This window comes from Dromiciops gliroides, chromosome 4 (genome assembly GCF_019393635.1).
Source record: "Dromiciops gliroides isolate mDroGli1 chromosome 4, mDroGli1.pri, whole genome shotgun sequence".
NCBI classification, from domain to species: domain Eukaryota; kingdom Metazoa; phylum Chordata; class Mammalia; order Microbiotheria; family Microbiotheriidae; genus Dromiciops; species Dromiciops gliroides.
In genome coordinates, this window is record NC_057864.1 from 323115305 (window position 1) to 323135954 (window position 20650).

The 20650-nt window shown below is 36.3% G+C and overlaps 1 protein-coding gene across 1 annotated transcript in view; it reads left to right on the forward strand.

The window, feature by feature from the left end:
- FUT9 (fucosyltransferase 9) overlaps nt 1-20650 on the forward strand; it is a 133301-nt gene that overhangs the window by 79740 nt on the left and 32911 nt on the right. Inside the window, 1 exon segment of the mRNA XM_044002155.1 lies at nt 5814-5865. Within this exon segment, the coding sequence (XP_043858090.1) occupies nt 5814-5865 (52 nt within the window).

Below are 20650 nucleotides of genomic sequence, written 5' to 3' on the forward strand. Positions count from 1 at the left end.
CTTTTCAATGCCCCCAGAAGTTCTCTAGACTTTATTATACATATTGATCTGCATTGGTAGAGGGAATATCGACACCTAGATTTCCCCATACTAATAAAATTATAATTCCCTCTGCACCAAAAAAGCAATCTAAAAAATCTCTTGCCTCTATAATATGGCACTAGTGGAAAAGAGATTGTTCCACATAGTTGAAGTGTAATACACTTAGCATCAAACATTTTTTTAATTATGCCAGTCTTTCTAATATATTGCATCTTTATCTATGTGCTTTTTTCTTTCTTTCTTTTTGGTTTAAGAACTTAAAAATCAACAGAAATGAGCATTTGGTTATACAAAAAATATGAGATTATATGAAATTACAACCTCTCATAGTATGTTTCTAAAGTATATATTAAGTTTAAGACAAAAATTACAAAATAGTCAATCTACTTGTCCATATTCCCATCCAAATTTACTTCTACTGTGTCCTGTGTATTTTTAAACGCTTCATCAATACTATTTTCTGTTTCTCTTTAATCTTAAAAAGCTGACATAATTTAACCTTTTCTTGGTAAATCAGGCTTATTACTGTGATTGCCAATTATTATGCCATTCTATAGATATGGAGAGACAGGGAATGCTTACCACAGAAAATACCCAGAAAATCATGGATGTATTTAAATCCTTATTGTTGCTGTTCAGTCATTTCAGTTGTGTTCTACTCTTCTTGACCCCATTTGGGCTTTTCTTAGCAAAGCTACTGGAGTTGTTTGTCATTTTCTTCATCAGCCCATTTTATAAATGCAGAACTGAGGCAAACAGGATTAAATGACTTGTGCAGGGTCACACAACTAGTAAGTATCTGAATCCAGATGTGAACTCAAGAAGATGAGCCTTCCTAACTTCAGAATCCACACTCTATCCACTGCACCACCTAGCTTGACTTTGATTCATGTCTCTATTTTTTTTAAATAAAGGTGGTATGACAGAAGTAAAATCTCGATCTCTTGATCAGTATAATACAACTCCCTCTTTGCAAAATGAGTTTTTAAAATAAAAATTGAAGCCACCTTCTCCCAATTGGTTTTCACATCCACCAGAAAAATCTTCTTCACTGTTTCTATGGGTGTCTTTAACTTGTTGACATTTTTACAAACCTCATCTATTATTTCTACATCCCTACCCCAATAAATCACGGGGATTTCAAAGTCAGCTTGAACCCACTTTCCTATCTTGCTTTATTTTTTGTTAATTGCATGTTAAAGAATGTCCCTCCCTATTTCAAGGTTCTGTGTAGGGATTCTTGGGAGAAGCCATACTTTAAAGCATATGCATAAGAAGAAAAAGGTGACACTTCTTCAGTTATGACACCAGACTACAACATTCTCCAAGGTCTTGGTTCTAAAAGAATGCTGGGTATAACCAGCCTTGTAATTCTATTTTCAGTGCCATAATAAGAGGGAAAACCCTGTATTCTGTCTGCATAATAGATGAACTTTCTCATCAAATCTCTTTGGTAATAACATTTCATATTCTGAATTGTACCTAGTCCTTAGATTTAATCCATGAAGTAATAATATGTAAGGCAGATGGGGGCAGCTAGGTGGCGCAGTGGATAAAGCACTGGCCCTGGATTCAGGAAGACCTGAGTTCAAATCCAGCCTCAGATACTTGACACTTACTAGCTGTGTGACCCTGGGCAAGTCACTTAACCCTCATTGCCCCCCCCCAATCTAAATAAATAAAATATGTAAGGCAGGCAGTAAAGTAGTTAAAAAGAAATGTTACCTAATATTAAGCTTGTTTTCTCAGGGTAAGCTTTAAAAAACTACTATATAGTGATATAATAGTTTTGCTGTTCTTTGGCATGCCTATAAATCTAAAATTATCTTTAACTGAAAGTACAAAAGATGTTAGTACCAGTCAACAAGAAGAATGATTTTGTCCACTCATATACTAGCTTGTGCCCTGGTAAATATATGGGGCTTTTGAATATGCTAAAATGATAAGATATTTGAATCACCTAATGCTTAATTATCTGTGAATCTGTAAGATGAATACATGCAAGAACAGTCATGTTATTTTAATTTCACTTAAAATTGGAGTACTTGATTCACTAGATCCTGTTGGGACAAAATTTAGATAGATTTTTTTCAGACCAATTTTATCAAAATGGTAAAAACTCTTCAGAGAATAGACTATGTTCAGAAATTAGCTCTTTGAAAAAGCCACAAAACTGTTTGTTCAACATTATGATTTACTGAATTTTACCAATTATACCTAGCCTTCCAAAGTTGTACCTATTTGACATATCAAAGTCATGTATCACACAACACATATGCAATTGTATTTGCTCTTAAAATTGGCCTTTTAGTTAGATTTTGGGCCAAAGGAAAAGGTACCCTAAGATATTTCTCTAAAGAAAATTTAAAGTCTTTATGGTAAGATTGTTTCTATGTTATAACAGATTCTGTTCTTCCATGTGTATCTTCACTAATGAGCAAGCAAGTATATTGTAGTACCATATTACTTCATTTTTTGCCATATTATATTGTTGTCTTTTGGGGTTTTGTTTACTTTTTGTTTGTTTTTTTGTGGGTCAATGGTGGTTAAGTAACTTGCCCAGGGTCACACAGCTAGTAAGTGTCAAGTGTCTGAGGCTGGATTTGAACTCAGGTATTCCTGAATCCAGGGCTGGTGTTTTATCCACTGCGCCACCTAGCTGCCCCTGCCATATTGTAGTGAATGATATTCCCTGCCCCTCATCACACCAACAACACCAAAAACAAGACTACCCTAAACTGTACTGGTTTGTATAACCCTCTACGTCTAGTAGCTAGCCCTCTTATCTTCATCTCCAACAAACTTTTGTAGTCGGCTCCAATTAATAAAAGTGCTGCTTTCCTTTTGGTCAGTGAAGTGACCAGTTGCATCACATTGAGCATTATCTTGTGTTCTTTATTTTTGTCACTGTTTTCTGTTTAGGGGTTTCTAAAAACAGATCATTTTCCTTCTCTCTTTCTTTCTTTCCTTATTTCCTTTCCTTCTTTTCTTTTTTTTTTCTTTTTTCTTTTTTTTAGTGAGGCAATTGGGGTTAAGTGACTTGCCCAGGGTCACACAGCTAGTGTTAAGTGTCTGAGGCCAGATTTGAACTCAGGTACTCCTGACTCCAGGGCCAGTGCTCTATCCACTGCGCCACCTAGCTGCCCCTCCTTTCCTTCTTTTCATCCTTCTTTCTTTCCCTCCTTCCTTCCCTCTGTTCTCCTTTTCCTCTCTCCCTTTTATTCACTATCATGGACAGTATCATTCCAGGCATTTGTTACTAGAAACATGCTCTTTGGAAAAGAATGCATTAATTTATAAATATTGGCAAATAGTAAGCATTATAGATGTGTTAGCTATTATTTCAGCACAAAAGAGCATAGAAACCTAGATCTTGAAGGTGGGAAAGGATCTTAGAGATCATTTGGTCCAATTCCTTTTATTTTGAAGATTGGGAAATTGAAGCCCAGAGAAAATGAATCAACTGGTTCATGGATAGAAACCCAGCTCATATTGTTTTCTCTTTATAGTCTAGAGTAGAAACAACTGAGGTTATTTTGTGAAATTGCCTTTGGAAAGGGAGGTGGACACCTTAACTTGATGGATTGTGCCCTTAAGCTATTGCTCAGAATCTCTCCTCAAAATATCCTTTTAAAAGCTTGTTTTCTTGTACTCACTGCCTGCCTCCACTTCTCTTCAATCCTTTGCAATCTGCTCTCTGACCTCATTATTTAAGTAAAATTACTGAAACTGAACTGGAATTGCCATATCTGGTCTTTTCTTAGGCATCATCTTTCCTGACCTATGTCCTTCATTTGAGAGTGTTGACAGTCCTCCTCCTCTGGATACTCCTCTCTGGGATTTCATCACAGTACTTCCTCATAATTCTCCTACATATCTGACCCTTCTTTTTCAGTCTTCTTTGCTAGCTTATCATCCATATCATAGCCCCTAACCATGAGTGTTCCCCAAGGTGCTGTCCTAGGTCCTCTTTTTTCCCTCTAAACTTTTTCTTCTCTGCTAATCTTTGATGGGTTTAACTATTATCTCTGAAGGTGACTCACATATCTCTACGTGTAATCCCAGTTTCTCTCCTTTTTTGGACTTGCATAACCATTTTCCTGTTGGATATTTCAGACTGGATAACTCAGAAATGTTCTAAACTCAGCTTGATAAAAATTGAACTCATTACCTTTCTCACCAAACTCTCCTCTTCCAAACTCCCCTAGTTCTGTCAAAGGCATCAACATCCTTCCAGTCTCACAATTTCATAATCTTAGTATTGTCCTTAACTCCTCGTTATCCCTCATCTCACATGTCCCATAACTTTCCAATTCTTCAGAACGTCTCATCTAGTCTCTCACATCTGAGCCCTTCTTTCAACTTATACAGCTACCACCTTTAGTTTAGGCCTACCTCATATTTTCATTATTGCAACACCCTCTCTGATTGTTCTCTCTGCCTCAGATGTCTCACCACTTTAATCCATCTACTCACTGCTTCCAAATAATCTTCCTTAAACACAAATTTGTCCATGTGATTCCCCTACTCAATCAACTACAGTGATTTATAAATGAAAGAAATTCCTACAGATTATCCTAGGCTCAATAAGGAATTCTTTCATCTTACCCAGTAAGGAAACTGAAGACTGGTAGATGGTGACCTGTCCATAGTCATAGGGCTATTAAGTGTCAGAGCTTAGACTGAAAACCCCGGGCTTCCAGCTCACCAAGTCATTGCCTCTTTCCTCTGTATGTAAATGTAAAATGTCATTATTGTTATTAAACAAAGCAAAATCCCATCATTTAAGGATATAATCAAAATGTCAAGCGTCAATAAAGTTCAACAAATTGGAATCATGAGGACCAATATTTTAGGAAGTGACAGGCAGGCATGAATCAGAAATAATGGAGAACTGGACAGACCTGGTTATTAGTTATAGTCCTTTAACTCCTTCCCTACCCCCATTTAACATACCTCAGGGCAAAGATAGTTGTCCCTAGAGGGCTGAAACTAGACTATACCTGATGAAATCTATGGACAAAAAGGGGGAATGGGAACCAAGATAGGAAATCATGTATAGCTAGTCCAGATAATGAGACTAAAGTCAAGAATCTCCCAAAAGGGCCAGATATATGCTAATAGAAATAACTTTATTGATAGACAACTGACATTACTTGGCCATATCTATGGAGAACACGAGTTAGAATAATATTTTCCTAACTTTTTAACTTCACTGAAACTCTTTTCCTATAATCTAGTTCTCAGAGCCCTGGTTACTGGATTATGTTAAAGCCTGAAAGAGCTTGATTACAAGTCTCACACAGAGTACAACTTAGTACAACATAGGCTCTGGACATAGCAATTAATTTTATTTAACGTATACTTCATATTAACCAATCTACTATGTGCATGCACCGTGCATCTTTCAGAATAATCCTTTTTTTTTTCCAGTAACAAGTATATTTCTCCTGTCAATCTGTTCTTCCACTAACAACTAAAACAAAATAAAGAAAACCAAAATGCTTCCGTACATATCCTTATAGCTCAGCCAAACAAATTTCCATATTAACCATGCTTAAAACACTCGTCCTCTTCTTGGATTTTGAGGTCACCTCTCTGTCAGGGGTGACATGGTTTCATCTACTTCTTTTGAACTGGTGATTTAACATACTGATTAGAGTTTAACATCTTCAAAGTTTATTTTTCTCTATAATCATAGTATCTTCTGTGGTTACTATTTTCACAAGATGGATCACATGGATAACTTATAATTTATGTTTTCTTTTCAGTCTTTTGGAGAGCAGCAAAACCTCTCCAGAAGTTTCCCCCTACAAAGAAAAGGTAATAACTATTCCCAAGGCCACTAGGGTGACTCTTTTAGGTCATCACTAGGTGTTGATCTTGGAAAAAGACAAGTGTTGAGCCAAAGCACTTGGCACAAGTTCTAGTCTAGGACTCTACCACTAATGAGCTTGGCCAAGTCATTTACTTAAAGTACTGAGGATAAAAAGGCCAAGATAAAACAGTCCCTGATCTTAAAGAGACTTATGGTAATGTCTTACATACATCCACATGTATAACCCATATCTGATTGCTTACCAGCTCAGGGAGAGGGAGGGAGGGAAGGAAGGATAAAATTGGAACTCAAAACTATAAATAAAAAAGTTTATTACTTTAAAAAATAAAATAAAATTTGATGGGGGGGGGAGGAAGGGAGGGAGGACGGACACTGTTAGAAAGGCTAAATATAGGATGTAGGCACCTGACCTAAGCTTTGAAGAAAGTAAAAATTCAGATTGGAAGAGTATGTGCATCTCCAGGATGAAGGATGACCATGCAAATGTCTAGAGATGGAATTTAAGATTGGAGAACACAGAGCTCTCTCCTATATGGTAGTGTATGTGAAAGAAAATAATACAAATGAAGCCTGGAACAGGTAGGTGGGGACCTGAATGTGGAAGGATTTAAAAGTCAAGTTGAAGAGTTTGCATTTTATCCTAAAGGCAATAAAGAACTAAGAAGACTTTTTTCTAAGAAGAGGCATAGAATGTTCAGACCTCTTCTTTAAGAAAATTATTTCAGTAACTTCATGGTAAACTGACAAGTATAGGTAGGAGACTGGTAGCAGGAAAAACTATTTAGGAGTCTATTAAATAGTCCTGGAAAAATAAAATAAGAGCCTGAACCAAGCAAGTGGACATGTGAGTAAAGGAAAAGGGACAGATCAAGAATATTATGGGGGGTATAATCCATAGGACTTGATAGCTGATTGGATGTGGAAAGTGGGAAAAGGGAAAAGTCCATGGATGAGTCTAAGGCAGGATTGTCCTACTCTCATTAGAACTCATTTGTAGAAGGCAAGATGACCATTTCCATTTTGGACATGTTGAGTTTGAGGGATTAGTAAGATATTCCAATGGAGATGTCAATCGGGTAACTGTACTGTGGTACTAAAGTTCAGTAAACATATTTTCAATATATATACACACACATCTCATTTGGAAAGAGATGATCATGAACCATGAGAGCTGATAAGATAACCAATGGAGAATGTAGAGAGAGAAAAAGAGGTCCCACAACACACCCTGGGAGATAACACACAGGAGAATAGGTTAGGAGGTAGGAGATAATCAACTAGAGCAAAGACAATAGAAGAACTGTCTGTCAGACAGTCAGAAGAACCAAGTGAGAACATTGTCATGAAAGTCAAAGAGGAGAAAATATCTAGAAGGAAAGGTTAGTCGACAGTTTCAGAAAATTCAGAGGAGTCAAGGATAATGAGAACTAATAAAAAGCCAATTGATTTGAGTTCAGAGATTATTAATTACCTCTTATAATACAATTTTAGTAGAGTGGTTGAGTAGAAAACCACATTGTAAAGAGTTGAGATGATGTTATTTGGTGTTAAGGAAGCAAAGACAGTGGTGAGAATGCCAGTTTTTTAATAGGAAATTGACAATGAAAGAATAATTAAATCATATCATTTTAAAATAATAATAAAAATATAATAAAATAATACATTTCCCCCATCTCACATTTGTATGGCATTTTAAGTTTTGCAAGGTCCTTTTCTCTCAAACCAACGGGAATTGTGCTTTGCACATAATAAACACTTAATGAATGCTGTGTAATTCATTCAGTATATCTGTGAACATACTCAAGAGAATAACCAACATGCTAGAAGGAAATGACACATAACTATGCCACTAATAGGCAAGGATACAATGTGAATTCAAGTACCTATTGTCAGCAGTCACTACCAAAAAGTAGTGGACAGTCTCCTCCTTTTGTCAGACCCACAGTGCTGAGCACTCTTCAGTTCAACATCTACAGACTAAATGTAGAGAAGATCAAGTTGATTTAAATTTAAAGTCTTTTTCCCCCATTTTCCATATTAGTTGTTTCATCAAATAATGACTGTCATTTGACCAATGCAGATGAAACTTTATTACTGATTCCTTAATGTAAAAATTCAACGTAGTGGCTACATATCACAGATTATGCTTTAAGTTTTTCTAGTGACCCTTTTTACTTTTTGCTTAAATGCTTCCTTTACTAAGAATATATAAATGTCCATCCATAATGGCAATTCTAGTTTAAGGGCGGGTGGCGGGTGTGAATCCTCTGTTTTTTTTTTTTGGCCGGGGCAGTGGGGGTTAAGTGACTTTGCTCAGGGTCACACAGCTAGTAAGTGTCAAAGTCTCTGAGGCCAAATTGAACTCGGGTCTCTTGAATCCAAGGCTGTGCTCTATCCACTGCGCCACCTAGCTGCCCCACTCCTCCAAATTTTTAATACAGTTTTGCTGTCTTAATATACTTAAGAGGTAAGAGTAGCATATGTAATTAGAAAAAAAATTTCCTTGAACTTGTACATTCATTCATTCATTCATCAATGGACATTTCCACGTATTCGTTGTCATTTAACGTTACTCAAAACTGGAAAGGTTAGATTTTTGCTAAACTTCTCCAAGAAGAATCCCTTACTAAGCAATTGGATTAGAAGGGTTAGTGTTTTTGAGCAGAAGAACACGAAGTTCCCTCTCAAAAGGTATTTAGAACTTCTTGAGGTCAATCAAGGAACAGCACAGTGTGATAGAAAGAGCACTAGATTGTGCATCAGGAAGCCAGTGTGCTAATACTGGCTTGCTTGTTCACTAATCTTTTGGGTAGGCTTGGCCAAGTCTTAATTTCTCTCAGTTTCCTATAAAATAAGGACCTTGAACTAAATGAATTCTAAAATAGTTTCCAGCTATAATACTACAATAATTTTTGTGAGTGATTTGGATAGATGGATTAGGACCAGAACCTTTTTTAAAAATTTCATTCTTGGGCAGCTAGATGGAGCAGTGGATAGAGCACCGGCCCTGGACTCAGGAGTACCTGAGTTCAAATCCGGCCTCAGACACTTGACACTTACTAGCTGTGTGACCCTGGGCAAGTCACTTAACCCCAATTGCCTCACTAAAAAAACAAAAAAAAAACCAAAAAAATTTCATTCTTTTTCCCTTCCACCAAAGAAACAATACACACACACATACACACAATGAGCATGTGCACACTCATCCTTACATGCCATAGGGGTAAATATTTCCCCCGATTTTGCTTGTGTTCCCAAAGAGTTCAGCAAAGCAGGAGGTTTTATCCTCTAAACATTTATTTTATAATTAACAAAAGTACAAGTTTTTAATATTTTATTTTACCTTGCTCAAAGGTGCTTAGTAAATATTTGCTGAATTAAGTTAAGTTGAATTTTGATTGGTCCAAAATGTAAAACTATGTCACAATTATGTATATGGACCCCTTAGTCATTTTTGCTACAAAAACCAGATACCCAATCCAGCTATGAAAAAGATGACATTGCTATTCATAGCATTCAGTACTTCAAGGACCCCATAATTGTACCAGTTTGGTATTCCCAACCTAGAGCACAATCTTTAGGCACATTACTAGGATGTGTTTGGTGCAGGTTATTTCATCCTCACTGTGACCAACCTTCTATAGCAGTAATTTTTTTTTCTGATTTTTGAGAGTTTTGGAAAATACACCCATAGTCCATTGTGGACATATGCTTTAAAACCCTTCAGGTCAACAGAATTTTTTCAGAGCTTTTTCTTCTTCTTATATAGCATTTTGAGAGCCCAAGTTCATCTCCAATCCATGGTGAATCATTCAACATAAGACGTCTAATTGAGGGGACCTGAAATAAACATAAAATATTCTAGTTAATTCAACTGTTTTAAAATTTAATTCCAATTCTGAAAAGCAAGTGTTTTTCACTCAGAAATGTTTATAGGAGTCCACAAACCGGAGTATACATTTGTATGGCAGTAATTATCTGTAAAACCTTGACTCTTTGGCTCCACTAAAATGTTTTATTCATGCACACACACATATACACATACATCATTTATACATACATGTGAATATATACACATATATGTATATACAATATACATTCATGTGTGTGTATTATACATGCACATCACTGTTAATTACAAGACTTCTGCCATCGAATCAAAGATGGAGAGCAGTAGTTTTCAAAGGGCATGTCATGCTGTTGGGATTGTACGGAGCTGCACATAGGAGCTAGTTTCCCAGGATTTCTGTGAATCTTGTTTGCTAGTTTAAATGTTCTGTGTGCTGCAATTCCTTACAGCAAAGAATAGTGCTATAGTATGAGTAAAAAGGGGCAGCTACACTGCACAGTGGATAGAGTACCAGACCTAGTGTCAGGAAGACTCATCTTCCTGAGTTCAAATCTGACCTCAGACACTAATGTTCATTTTTAGGAGTGTGTGGAAATGTTTTAAATGAATAGAAAAGTGGTGAGTAGTACCTAAGGGAACGATGAATGACGAGATGACTTTCCTACCAAACTGAATACATTTAGAATAATTCTGAGTAAGTAATATCTTCATTAGACACTGAGCAAAGGCAATTTATTTCTGGGATAATTATAAAATACATAATTCTGCCTTAATGAAATTAAAATACCAATTCTAAAAGTAAATTCATTTTCTATTCCTATGAAATGAGTTTTGAAAATTTCTACATTTTGGATTGGTTTTGAAACACTTCATGACGATCACAGATAGGATTATTTTTAAATAACGGGCAAAAATATAGGATAAAAGCTAAAAATCCAAGTATATGAGAAGTTCTAAAGAAGTCTTTATACTCACTTTTTTGGGGTTATCAGTTGAGTACTAGAAGGTAATATGAAATCATGAAAGAAAACAGAGTTCTCAAAAAATCAAGTAAGAATACTGAGTTTCATGGGAATTAAATAGAAGTAGTTTCAAACGTGTACCACAGGTCAAATAGAGATTGTGATGCAAGAGAATTCAATTTAGAACTTGATAAATGGCAAGAAACTCAATATTGCCATTGGTAAAAGTTTATGGTATGATATATAGGAAAATGTAATGTTTATAGGAGGGATTTGAACTATGATCTGTGAACAAAATGTTACCTGTACTAATTTTCTGAAGCAAACTCAAATGCTATTATTATTTTTATTATTCTTATTAGTATTTTATTGGATCATGACTCAAATAAGGATTTTGTTGGTGGCAGTGTTGTTGTTTTCAAGGCAATGCCCAAGGAACCAGTTTGAACCAGAACCAAACCTGTATGTTTTCTAAGAGTTATTCTTTAATGGAAAGAATACTAGACCACTGATTTTCTTTTCCAAATTAAATCTTAACTTTAATAGATATTTCATTTACTTTCAAATCCATGCTTTGTATGTAAAGTAGAGTAGGAGACCACTATTATTTTTATTTAATTCAACAAATATCTGTTAAATATCTGCTACATAAAAAGCACTGTTAGATGCTAGAGGGGAAAACACTAGCAAAATAGAGGGAAAGGAAACCTATGAACACTAAGCCACAGAATAGTTTGCTCATTTGTCTGAGTGGGAATAGTGATTTGACCACATGATCTAATTGAAGAATACCCACTGTGGAGTCAGAGGACCCGGGTTCAAATCCCATCTCTGACATTTCTTTTGTAAATTTGGATAACTCACAAAAATTCCCTGGACCTCACTTTCCTCATCTTTTAAATGAGAGATTTGGAAAAGATAACTTCTGAGCTAGAGATCTAAGAACCTATCTAGAGTGCCTCTAGTTTCATGTCTTCTAGTTCAAATGCCCATCATGAAATCCTGCTAAATGGAACAGCTACAAAGTGACCATTGAACCATGAGACATGAAAGCTGAGGAGGTGCCTAACTTTCTGTTTCCATAGGGTGATCAACTTTGGTGGGTTTCCCAAACCATCTCCTTTGATATATTTGAAACATTCTGCCCCATTGTGGAATGATTCCACTTCTTTCTTGATAAAATCCCATCTTCTTTCAGTGTCTGTTGCCTTTCCAGATAGCTGACAGCCTTAGGCTTGATATGTAACTCCCAACTATTGAATGGGTGGAGGGGATTGAGGGATCTAATAATTTTCCCCAACCACTGACCATGTGGTCATTATCCACATAGGAAAAAAAGAAGAATGAGCAGTGTTCTAAACTCATGTTCATGAGGCATGACAAATAGAGTGAGATGCTAATCAGCCTGAAAAGCTGCTCAAAATGGTGTCCAATAATGTATGGAAGTTGTAACTTGTGCATCTGCTAACCATGAAGCCGAATCCCAAATCCTGGACTTAATTACTTCTCGGTTGTATTTAAGGTTTGGGCAATGCCTTCAATGGTCTACCTCATCATAATGAGATTCATCCCAAATCTGAACCTAGAAATCAGGCAGCTCAAGAACATTTGAAACTTTTAACCAAAGCAATATGGTAGTTCAGAAACCTTCCTTCCAAAGACTAGCATGCAATACATGATTCGAATGAAACGTTTTCCTAAAATGTTTCTTCTGGAGAAATGGATTCTGTTGTTGAGACATTACCATTCTTTCTACCTCCACGAGCCTATGCTGCCAAAGTGATTCTCAGCAGACTGATTGTGTAGAGGCCAGAGTACAATGAGTCTTTTGCAGAAGTCTCCTTTTGAAATCAGCACTACATTGCTTACTCATGTTCAGCTGATTATCCACTTGACCTCTAGGACCCTTTGCCCTCTTATTTGCATACGGCAGTCTTAATAATGTGGGTTTGTATCAGTGTTCAGACTCCTCTGCCAAAAGTCGGGACAAGCTAGAAAAGAAACTCTGTTAAAAGCAAGAAACCGGACAGTCACAGTATGTTTCAGGCTGTGATCTGACAACTAACAACAAACAAGCAGGTTATTCATCTAAGCTACAGATTAAGAAGCACTAAGAAGGAAGGGAAGAAGGAAGGGAAGGGAAGAAGGAAAGGAAAAGGAAAAGGAGGAAAGAAGGAAGAAAGGCAATTGAGCTTCACAATTCCTCAAGTTTTATACTCTACTGTACTAGTTCTATAAACATTAGCTATATTTCCTTTTCAGGAATGGAAAATAAGATCATAGAATTTTAGAGCTAGAAGAATTACTTCCTATCTAGTATTCTTTGATAGAGGAGGCTTCTGAGACCCAGAGAAATGAAATAATTTGACCTAAGTCACACAGCTAATCAGTAACCAGATCAAAATTATTTAATTATTCTAACTCACAGGTTCATGTCTGTCCCACCACAAATCCATATTTTACTAAAAATAAAAATGATCAGTTTCATTAAAAGGTACAAGTCATTGGTGATTCCAGGGTAACAAAATCACCACAACCAGAGTTGAAGGATGGTCAGAGGCCATCTAGTTCAAAATATACCTAAATAAGAATCACTTCTATAAAATATCTAGCAAGTAGTGATTCAGCCATTTCTTAAGACCTCCAATGAGGGGAATCCACTATAGTTAATTATCCTATACCTCAACATAAGTTTCTAAAAATCACTACACTATATAAAATCATGGCTTCTGGGATAAATGGTATTAAGGCATAGGATTTGAAATGAGTCTTGAATAAAGTATAAGAACTAGACCTATAGATAAAAAGTAGAATATTTCAGAAGAGGGAAACAGAATGAACAAAATCCAGAACGTATCTAGCACAAGGGAAGGGAGGAAGGAATTAAGTGTAACAATTGGGACCTGTTCAACAGAGATCATTTAGATGAAAACACGTTGCAACCATAAAGTGCCTACCATAAATGAGTTTTGACCAGGATACCTTAGACATGTTTGGGAATGTTGATTTTTAAAAAAATTATATAGAGAGGTCATAAATGTGAAAAGAACCAGCAAAAAAGAACCTTGTAGGATAACTGAACTGAGGCAGCTAGTAGATGTTTGAGGTGTGTGCATTTTGTGTATTCCTGCCCAGGCTGGTTCTGTTAGGTACAGTTTTCTGCATTCACCTGGCATTTCTATCTGAGGAAATCATGCATAAACAAACATGAATTTTACATTATGTTTAAATTGTTCCCTAATATATCAGTTGTGTTAGAACACAGTTTTTAAAACAAGTGTTATAGCAGAACTAAACACATCCTGAGGCAACCATTTCTCTTTGGGAATCTTCTAATTATTAGGAAGTATTTTCTTCCATCAAACCTAAATCTCTCCTATCATTCCTTGTTTTATCTTCTAGGGTCAAGCAGAATAAAGCTAATCCTTCTGCTTAATAGCTTTACCAATCAGTACTTGGTAACCATTACTGCAGCTTGTCCAAAATGAATTGTCACTAAATATCCAAACATCTCTGCAGGTGTGAAGTGGTTTTAATCTAACATAATATCTAAACACAAAATATCTGAACTATTATTTTTATACTACACATTAATTAGTTGTGCTAGGTCAGCACCATGGCAATGTACAAATAAAGATATGCTTTGCATGTTCAGACCATTTACAATCACTTAGGGAGCTAAAATATGTATATATAAAGCAACTAGAGAAGTATGTAATCAAATGGCAGATTGTACAGGTCAGTTAGAAGTTTTATAGAGATTTAAATTCATAAAGGACTATTGAGAACTGGAATAATGAGAGGGCAGGTAGGATTTGGACTGAGTCTTTAAATAAAGTCTAAGAGCTAGACCCCTGGGTAGAAAACAGATTATTCCCTGGGGAGGGAAACAGTATGAACAAAGTTAGGAACAAATCTAGATAGGGAAAGGGAGAATGAAATTAAGAATCCATAGCAACCTGATTGTTCAGAAGAGATCCTTTATGTGAAAACACTTTGTAAACCCTAAAGCGCCCTATAAATGAGTTGTTATTGTTGCTACTGCTGCTGTTACTCTGAGAGCCATCTCTATACCCTGATACTAATATGGTACAGTAGAAAGAAAAGTGGCTCTGCAACCAGGGTTCAAATCCAGCCTCTGATACTGAATGTCTGTATAATTGTGGATAAGTCCTTGAGTCTCTCCAGGCTTTCCTCATGTATAAAATGAGGAGGATGCACTTAGATGGCCTCTGAGGTTACTTCTGGCTCTGAATCTATAGATTTTATATCTGGACACAATATATTTGGAGAAATTTTTTTTGAAAATTTAAGAAACTGTAAATTTAACCTTAGAATTACAGAATACTAGAATATCAGCACTTATAGGAAACAACCTAGTCATCTAGTCCAACACCTCCTATTCTGTGTGCAAGCACAAGTGGGTGCATGCATGCATCTATGAAGAGCTACAGAAGGAAAGAGAATTGCCCAAGAAAAATCAGGTGTTGTGATATCTATTCTTTTGTCTGGTGTTCCGTATCTTTACTCAAACATGAATGTAGTTGTGGAAGTTTAGAGTAAGCATCCAAAAACTTGAATATCAGTATTTTACTATCCATTTCTTCTTTTTTTTTTTTTTTTTTTAGTGAGGCAATTGGGGTTAAGTGACTTGCCCAGGGTCACACAGCTAGTAAGTGTTAAGTGTCTGAGGCCAGATTTGAACTCAGGTACTCCTGACTCCAGGACTGGTGCTCTATCCACTGCACCACCTAGCTGCCCCTATCCATTTCTATTCAAAGAAAATTATGATTCACACTAATATGAATAAATCTAATAACTGGTATCTTGTTCATTTTGAAATTGTGTATTTAATATAAAGGAATAAAGGCCCATATAGATTAATTCTTGTCCATGAAAAGTAATATAGCTTGTCAATGCACTTAGTTCCATCCTTTTGGCATCAATTATTATAGATCAGTTTTTACTTTCTTGGGACATTGTACTCATTTGAGGAAATGTATTTTCTTTGTGAATATTTATCAAGAATTCGTGTTGATTCATCAATTATTAGGGGGATAGTTCGTAGTAAGCTGCATTATTTTGATCTCTTATTTTGGAAATGTATTCTTATCCTATCAGTATTCTTGTGTAGGGGGGGGGACCTCTGGGAAAGTAGATAAGGATATCTTGGGAATCGACACTATCTTTTTTTTTTTTTTTTTGGATTTCTGGTTAAAAAGATGGCATTTTGTCCCAGTGGGCTGAAGCAGAAATATGTAAATTAATCATATCTGCACGTATTAAAACTATAAAATGAAATTTTATATAAAAGGCAGACTTATTACAAAAGGTGAACCCAATAAAGCCAGATTTAATTAAAGAAGAGGAATGGAGATGTTTTTCATCCTTTTTCCCTATGAAATTTCCCACCTTTACTTGAAAAGAGTTCACCATAAGATATTCAACACCACTGCCTTACTCTCAACACATGCACACATACACATTACTCTAACCTGGTATTGCAAAAGCAACAACTTTAAAAGACACCTGGAAGGGGAAGGTTTTAAGGCATTTCATTCTCCCCAAGTTTTTTCTTTATATTCATCAGAAAAGAACTCTATGCTGACCTATATAAATTGCACTTCTGAAGTTATATTCATACATGTGTTTAAAGAAACACATTTAAAGAAAAACATTAAAAAACAAATAAGTGAAGTGCATTTTTTAAAAGGGTTAAGAGGAAAAGAATATCATATGAGATAAGTTCTTGCACCTGTCCCTAAAAATATGGGAAACTGCTTTAGCAAGTAGAAACATCTGGTCATTTACATCTGCATTGTAGCAATTTAATAAGCTTACAGATATAGAACATTTCAACAAATCTTGTTGTGTTTTTCCTAATACCATCCCTTTCATGTTCCTTACTACTTCATTATCCTATTGGTAAAATGTCTTTGGATATCCTAATGAATTTGATTGTTGCATTGTTGTCATTAGAATTTCTGTAACACATTGCAAAATGATTCATAATTACTTTTTTCCAGCTGAAATTTAGAACTGTGTAATGAGTTGGCAGTGCTAACAACATTAGGGCTCTGGGATTGTAGGTTTATGAATGTTAATCAGGATCTATGAGACCTATGGGGGAAGGTCTGTCATGATGGTGAGCTCATCTTTTAAGAGTATGATGCAAATGAAGCCATAAACTTCATTGTCAGTTAACTTTTACATTGGCTTAGGTTTTGGAGGCCACATGATATAGTGGGAAAAGAATGTTGCTCTTAAGGTAGAGAACCTAGGTTCAAATACTGATTTTAATATTTTCTTACTTGACACAAATTCCCTGGGGATTGATCTGCCCATTTGTACAATAAGGGAGTTGGAAAAGATGTCCTTTGAGGTCTTCCAGCTTCAAAACTATGATTGTAGTCCTGTGGTGTAGAAGAACTATGAGAGCCTGGAATCAGAATACCTAGATTCACATACTAGCTCTGCAACTTCTAAAAATAATAGCTCTTGTTCCTTTATAAATGTAAGGTTTCTGAAATGTTTCCTAACAACAAGCCTATGAGGTAGGTATTGCCTCACATTTCACAGATGATTTAACTGAGGCTTTGAGAAATTAAGTGCTTTGCTCAAGATCATATAGTTCATAAATGAAAGCATTGAGGCTTGGACCCAATTTTTCTAAGTTTTATGCTCTTTCCATTACACCATACTGACTTTTTAAAAATGAAACCTTACACTGATCACTTGATATCTTTGAACCTTTGTTTCCTTATCTGTATAATGAAGGAATTATATTAAATGACAGATATAAGGTCTCTCTTAGCTCTAATATTCTGTCCTTATAACCCCAGTCACACAGCTCCCAAATGCCTCTTTTGCACATAGGGAATGAGATAAGAGGTTTTAGATGCATCCATTCAAATTTTCAAATAAGGAATATATTGAAGTGGATTCAGAAATAGTTCAATGTCTAGATCCAAAGAGAATATGTTAATGTTGATGCAAACCTAGAAAAGGTCTTCTATGGATTCCCCAACACCTTCCTCTTTACACCTTTTATCAGTCACTTAAGGAACAGATATTGTACTTATCAAATAAACAGGTAACTCAAAGCTAGGGATGTATGGCTATCATGATGTGTGACAGAGTAAGGAAACAAAAAATATCTCAATAAGGGAATGTTGGGCCCAATCCAATTAGATGAAATTTTTAATAGAGATGATAAATGTTTAATTTATTAACCAAGTAACTGACTGAAATGTAAAGTCTTACATTGGGATTGAAAAAAAAAACCATCCGGGGGCAGCTATGTGGCTCAGTGGATAAAGCACAGGCCCTGGATTCAGGAGGACCTGAGTTCAAATCCGGCCTCAGACACTTGACACTTAATAGCTGTGTGACCTTGGGCAAGTCACTTAATCCTCATTGCCCCACCAAAAATTAAAAAAAAAATTTTTTTTCGAACCATCTGCACAAATACAATATAAGGGAGACATAGCTAGATAGAGGTTCATTTGAATAAGTACTGAGGAGACTGCAATAAAATGGCAGCCTGTTGTGGGCCCAGCTCTAATGCCAGCACACTCCTAGTTCATGCTTGATTTGGGGATGAAATGAAGCACTTATGAGTCATTGAACATTTAACAAAGGAGGATAATGTTGTCTAAACACAGCAAAGATACAGCTCTGACAAGCCCTGCTCTGAAAGAGTTTACTATCTAATGAGGGAAGTCAATACACAAACAATAGCAGAGAAAAGAAGGGGAAGGTATCCAGCATTAGATCATGATGGAGAATTCTATAGGAGTGCAGCTAGGTGGGAAATGAGGAAATGGCTAATATCCCCCCAAACCCCCACAAATGTAGGTTCTGAGGCTGAGAAGCCTTTGAACCTTTATCCATAGATTAAATGTTTCACCAAAGTACCATGGAAAGAAATATTTATTTAGTACCTACTATGTGCCAGGCACTGTGCTAAGAACTGTCTCATTTGATCCTCACAGAAACTCTTAGAGGTAGATACAATTATTATCATCTCCATTTTACAGTTGGGGAAACTGCTGGCAAACAGAGGTTAAGAGAATTGCCCAGATACACTGCTAGTAAGTATCTGAGGTGGAATTTGATTGAACCTCAAGTCTTCCTTACTTTAGGCCCTGAATTCTATCTACTGCACTACCTAGCTTCCACTAAGGATGGACCTCTGTATATGCATGTATATGCATAGTAATGTGCCAAGTCCTCCCAGATCAGTTTGTAGTTTCATATAGTCAGAAAGTTCATGTCCATTGCTTTATTATTATTATTATTATTATTATTATTATTATTATTATTATTATTATTATTGTTATTATTATTGTAAGGCAATGAGAGTTAAGTGATTTGCCCAAGGTCACACAGCTGGTACATGTCAAGTGTCTGAGGTCAGATTTGAACTCAGGTCCTCCTGAATCCAAGGCCAGTGCTTTATCCACTGCGCCACCTAGCTGCCCCCCATGTCCATTCTTATTGCTGACTAGAAGGCATTTATAATGTCTGCCATTAATAGTTCATTAATAATAGTTGAAAAGGTGAAAGAACATTGCATTTGGAGTCTGAGAAGTTGAGACCAAATCCCAGCTTGTTCTACCACTTACTACCTCTCTGATATTGGGCAAGTCATTTAAATTCTCCATGCCTCAATTTCCTCATCTTTAATCGGGAAGTATGTACTAAACCTAATACTAAATTCTAGTTAGAGCTATTTCCTTTTGTATCTAGAATTCAATTTTCCTGTTTGATAGCCATTCAGTTCAACTAAATAAACATTTATTAAGCACCCTACCATGTGATAAGCATCATGCTATGTGCTGGCAATACCAATAAAAAAATAGTCCCTGCCTTCAAAAAGCTTACAATCTAATGGGGAAAGCACATAAAAGGAAACTGGGGGTGGAGGGAGGGATGCAGGGATATGGAAATGTGAAATGGAACATGAAGGGATACTTGGTGAAGGAGCTAGGAACCAGATGTTCTAGAGAATTCAAAATAGGCAGAGCTGCAAATATGAAGTAGAGTCAGCTGAAAGTCCATTTTCTGTCCTCTATAAAGAAGAGCTTTGGGAGGAGTTTAGTATTCCATCCTCCAGGCTTCTAATCAAAGGGCCACTAACTGAGGAAGCTGGAGTACTTTACCTCTTCCCTAAAGCTAGAGACTTGAAACAGGACCTGAGCCTAAGACTACTTCTACTCTCTACCCCTAGAAAAGAAGCCATGTTCTTTGAGAAGGAAGAAGCTATTATAGCTTGGAGTTTCCTAATAATGGGAGCCCTAAGCGCCTTTAGAATATGCTTCCCCACAGTCTCCCAGAGACCTTACTTAGCACAGTGAAAATGAATGGAGACTGGCTTAAGGTTCAGTTTAATGTTTCTTTTTAAATTAAAAAAATCCTTAAAAGATATTAATCTATAGACAGCAATTTATGACTACATGAGGACTTGATTTTCTAGGGCTCCCCAAATTACCTTGTATTTATTTTGCATATTCTGTTTATCTACATTTTTCTACCAGGAGAATGATGCAAGCCCCTTGCAGGCAGGAACTTCTGAGTTTTTACTCTTTATTCCCAGCACCTAGCACAGTGCCTGGTATGTCACAAAATCACAGATTTAGAGTTGAAAGGAACCTTACATGTCATCAAGTCAAACCTTCTTGTTTTATGGATCAAGAAACTGAGACTCTGGAGATACAAAATGATTGGGGGGGGCAGAGGGCAGAGGCATGGCTTGCTTTGATGGGAAGACACTGCTGGAATATTAAGCCAAAATAACACTGAAGAGCAAAAAGATGGTGAATCCGTGAAAACCTCCTATTACAAAAGGGAACACTTGAGAAATAACTTTTCAAAAACAAAGGTCAAAAAGATGCCTCCACATCAATAGGAATGCATTCCTAAATCTCCATGAGCCAGATTCACCAATTACTCACA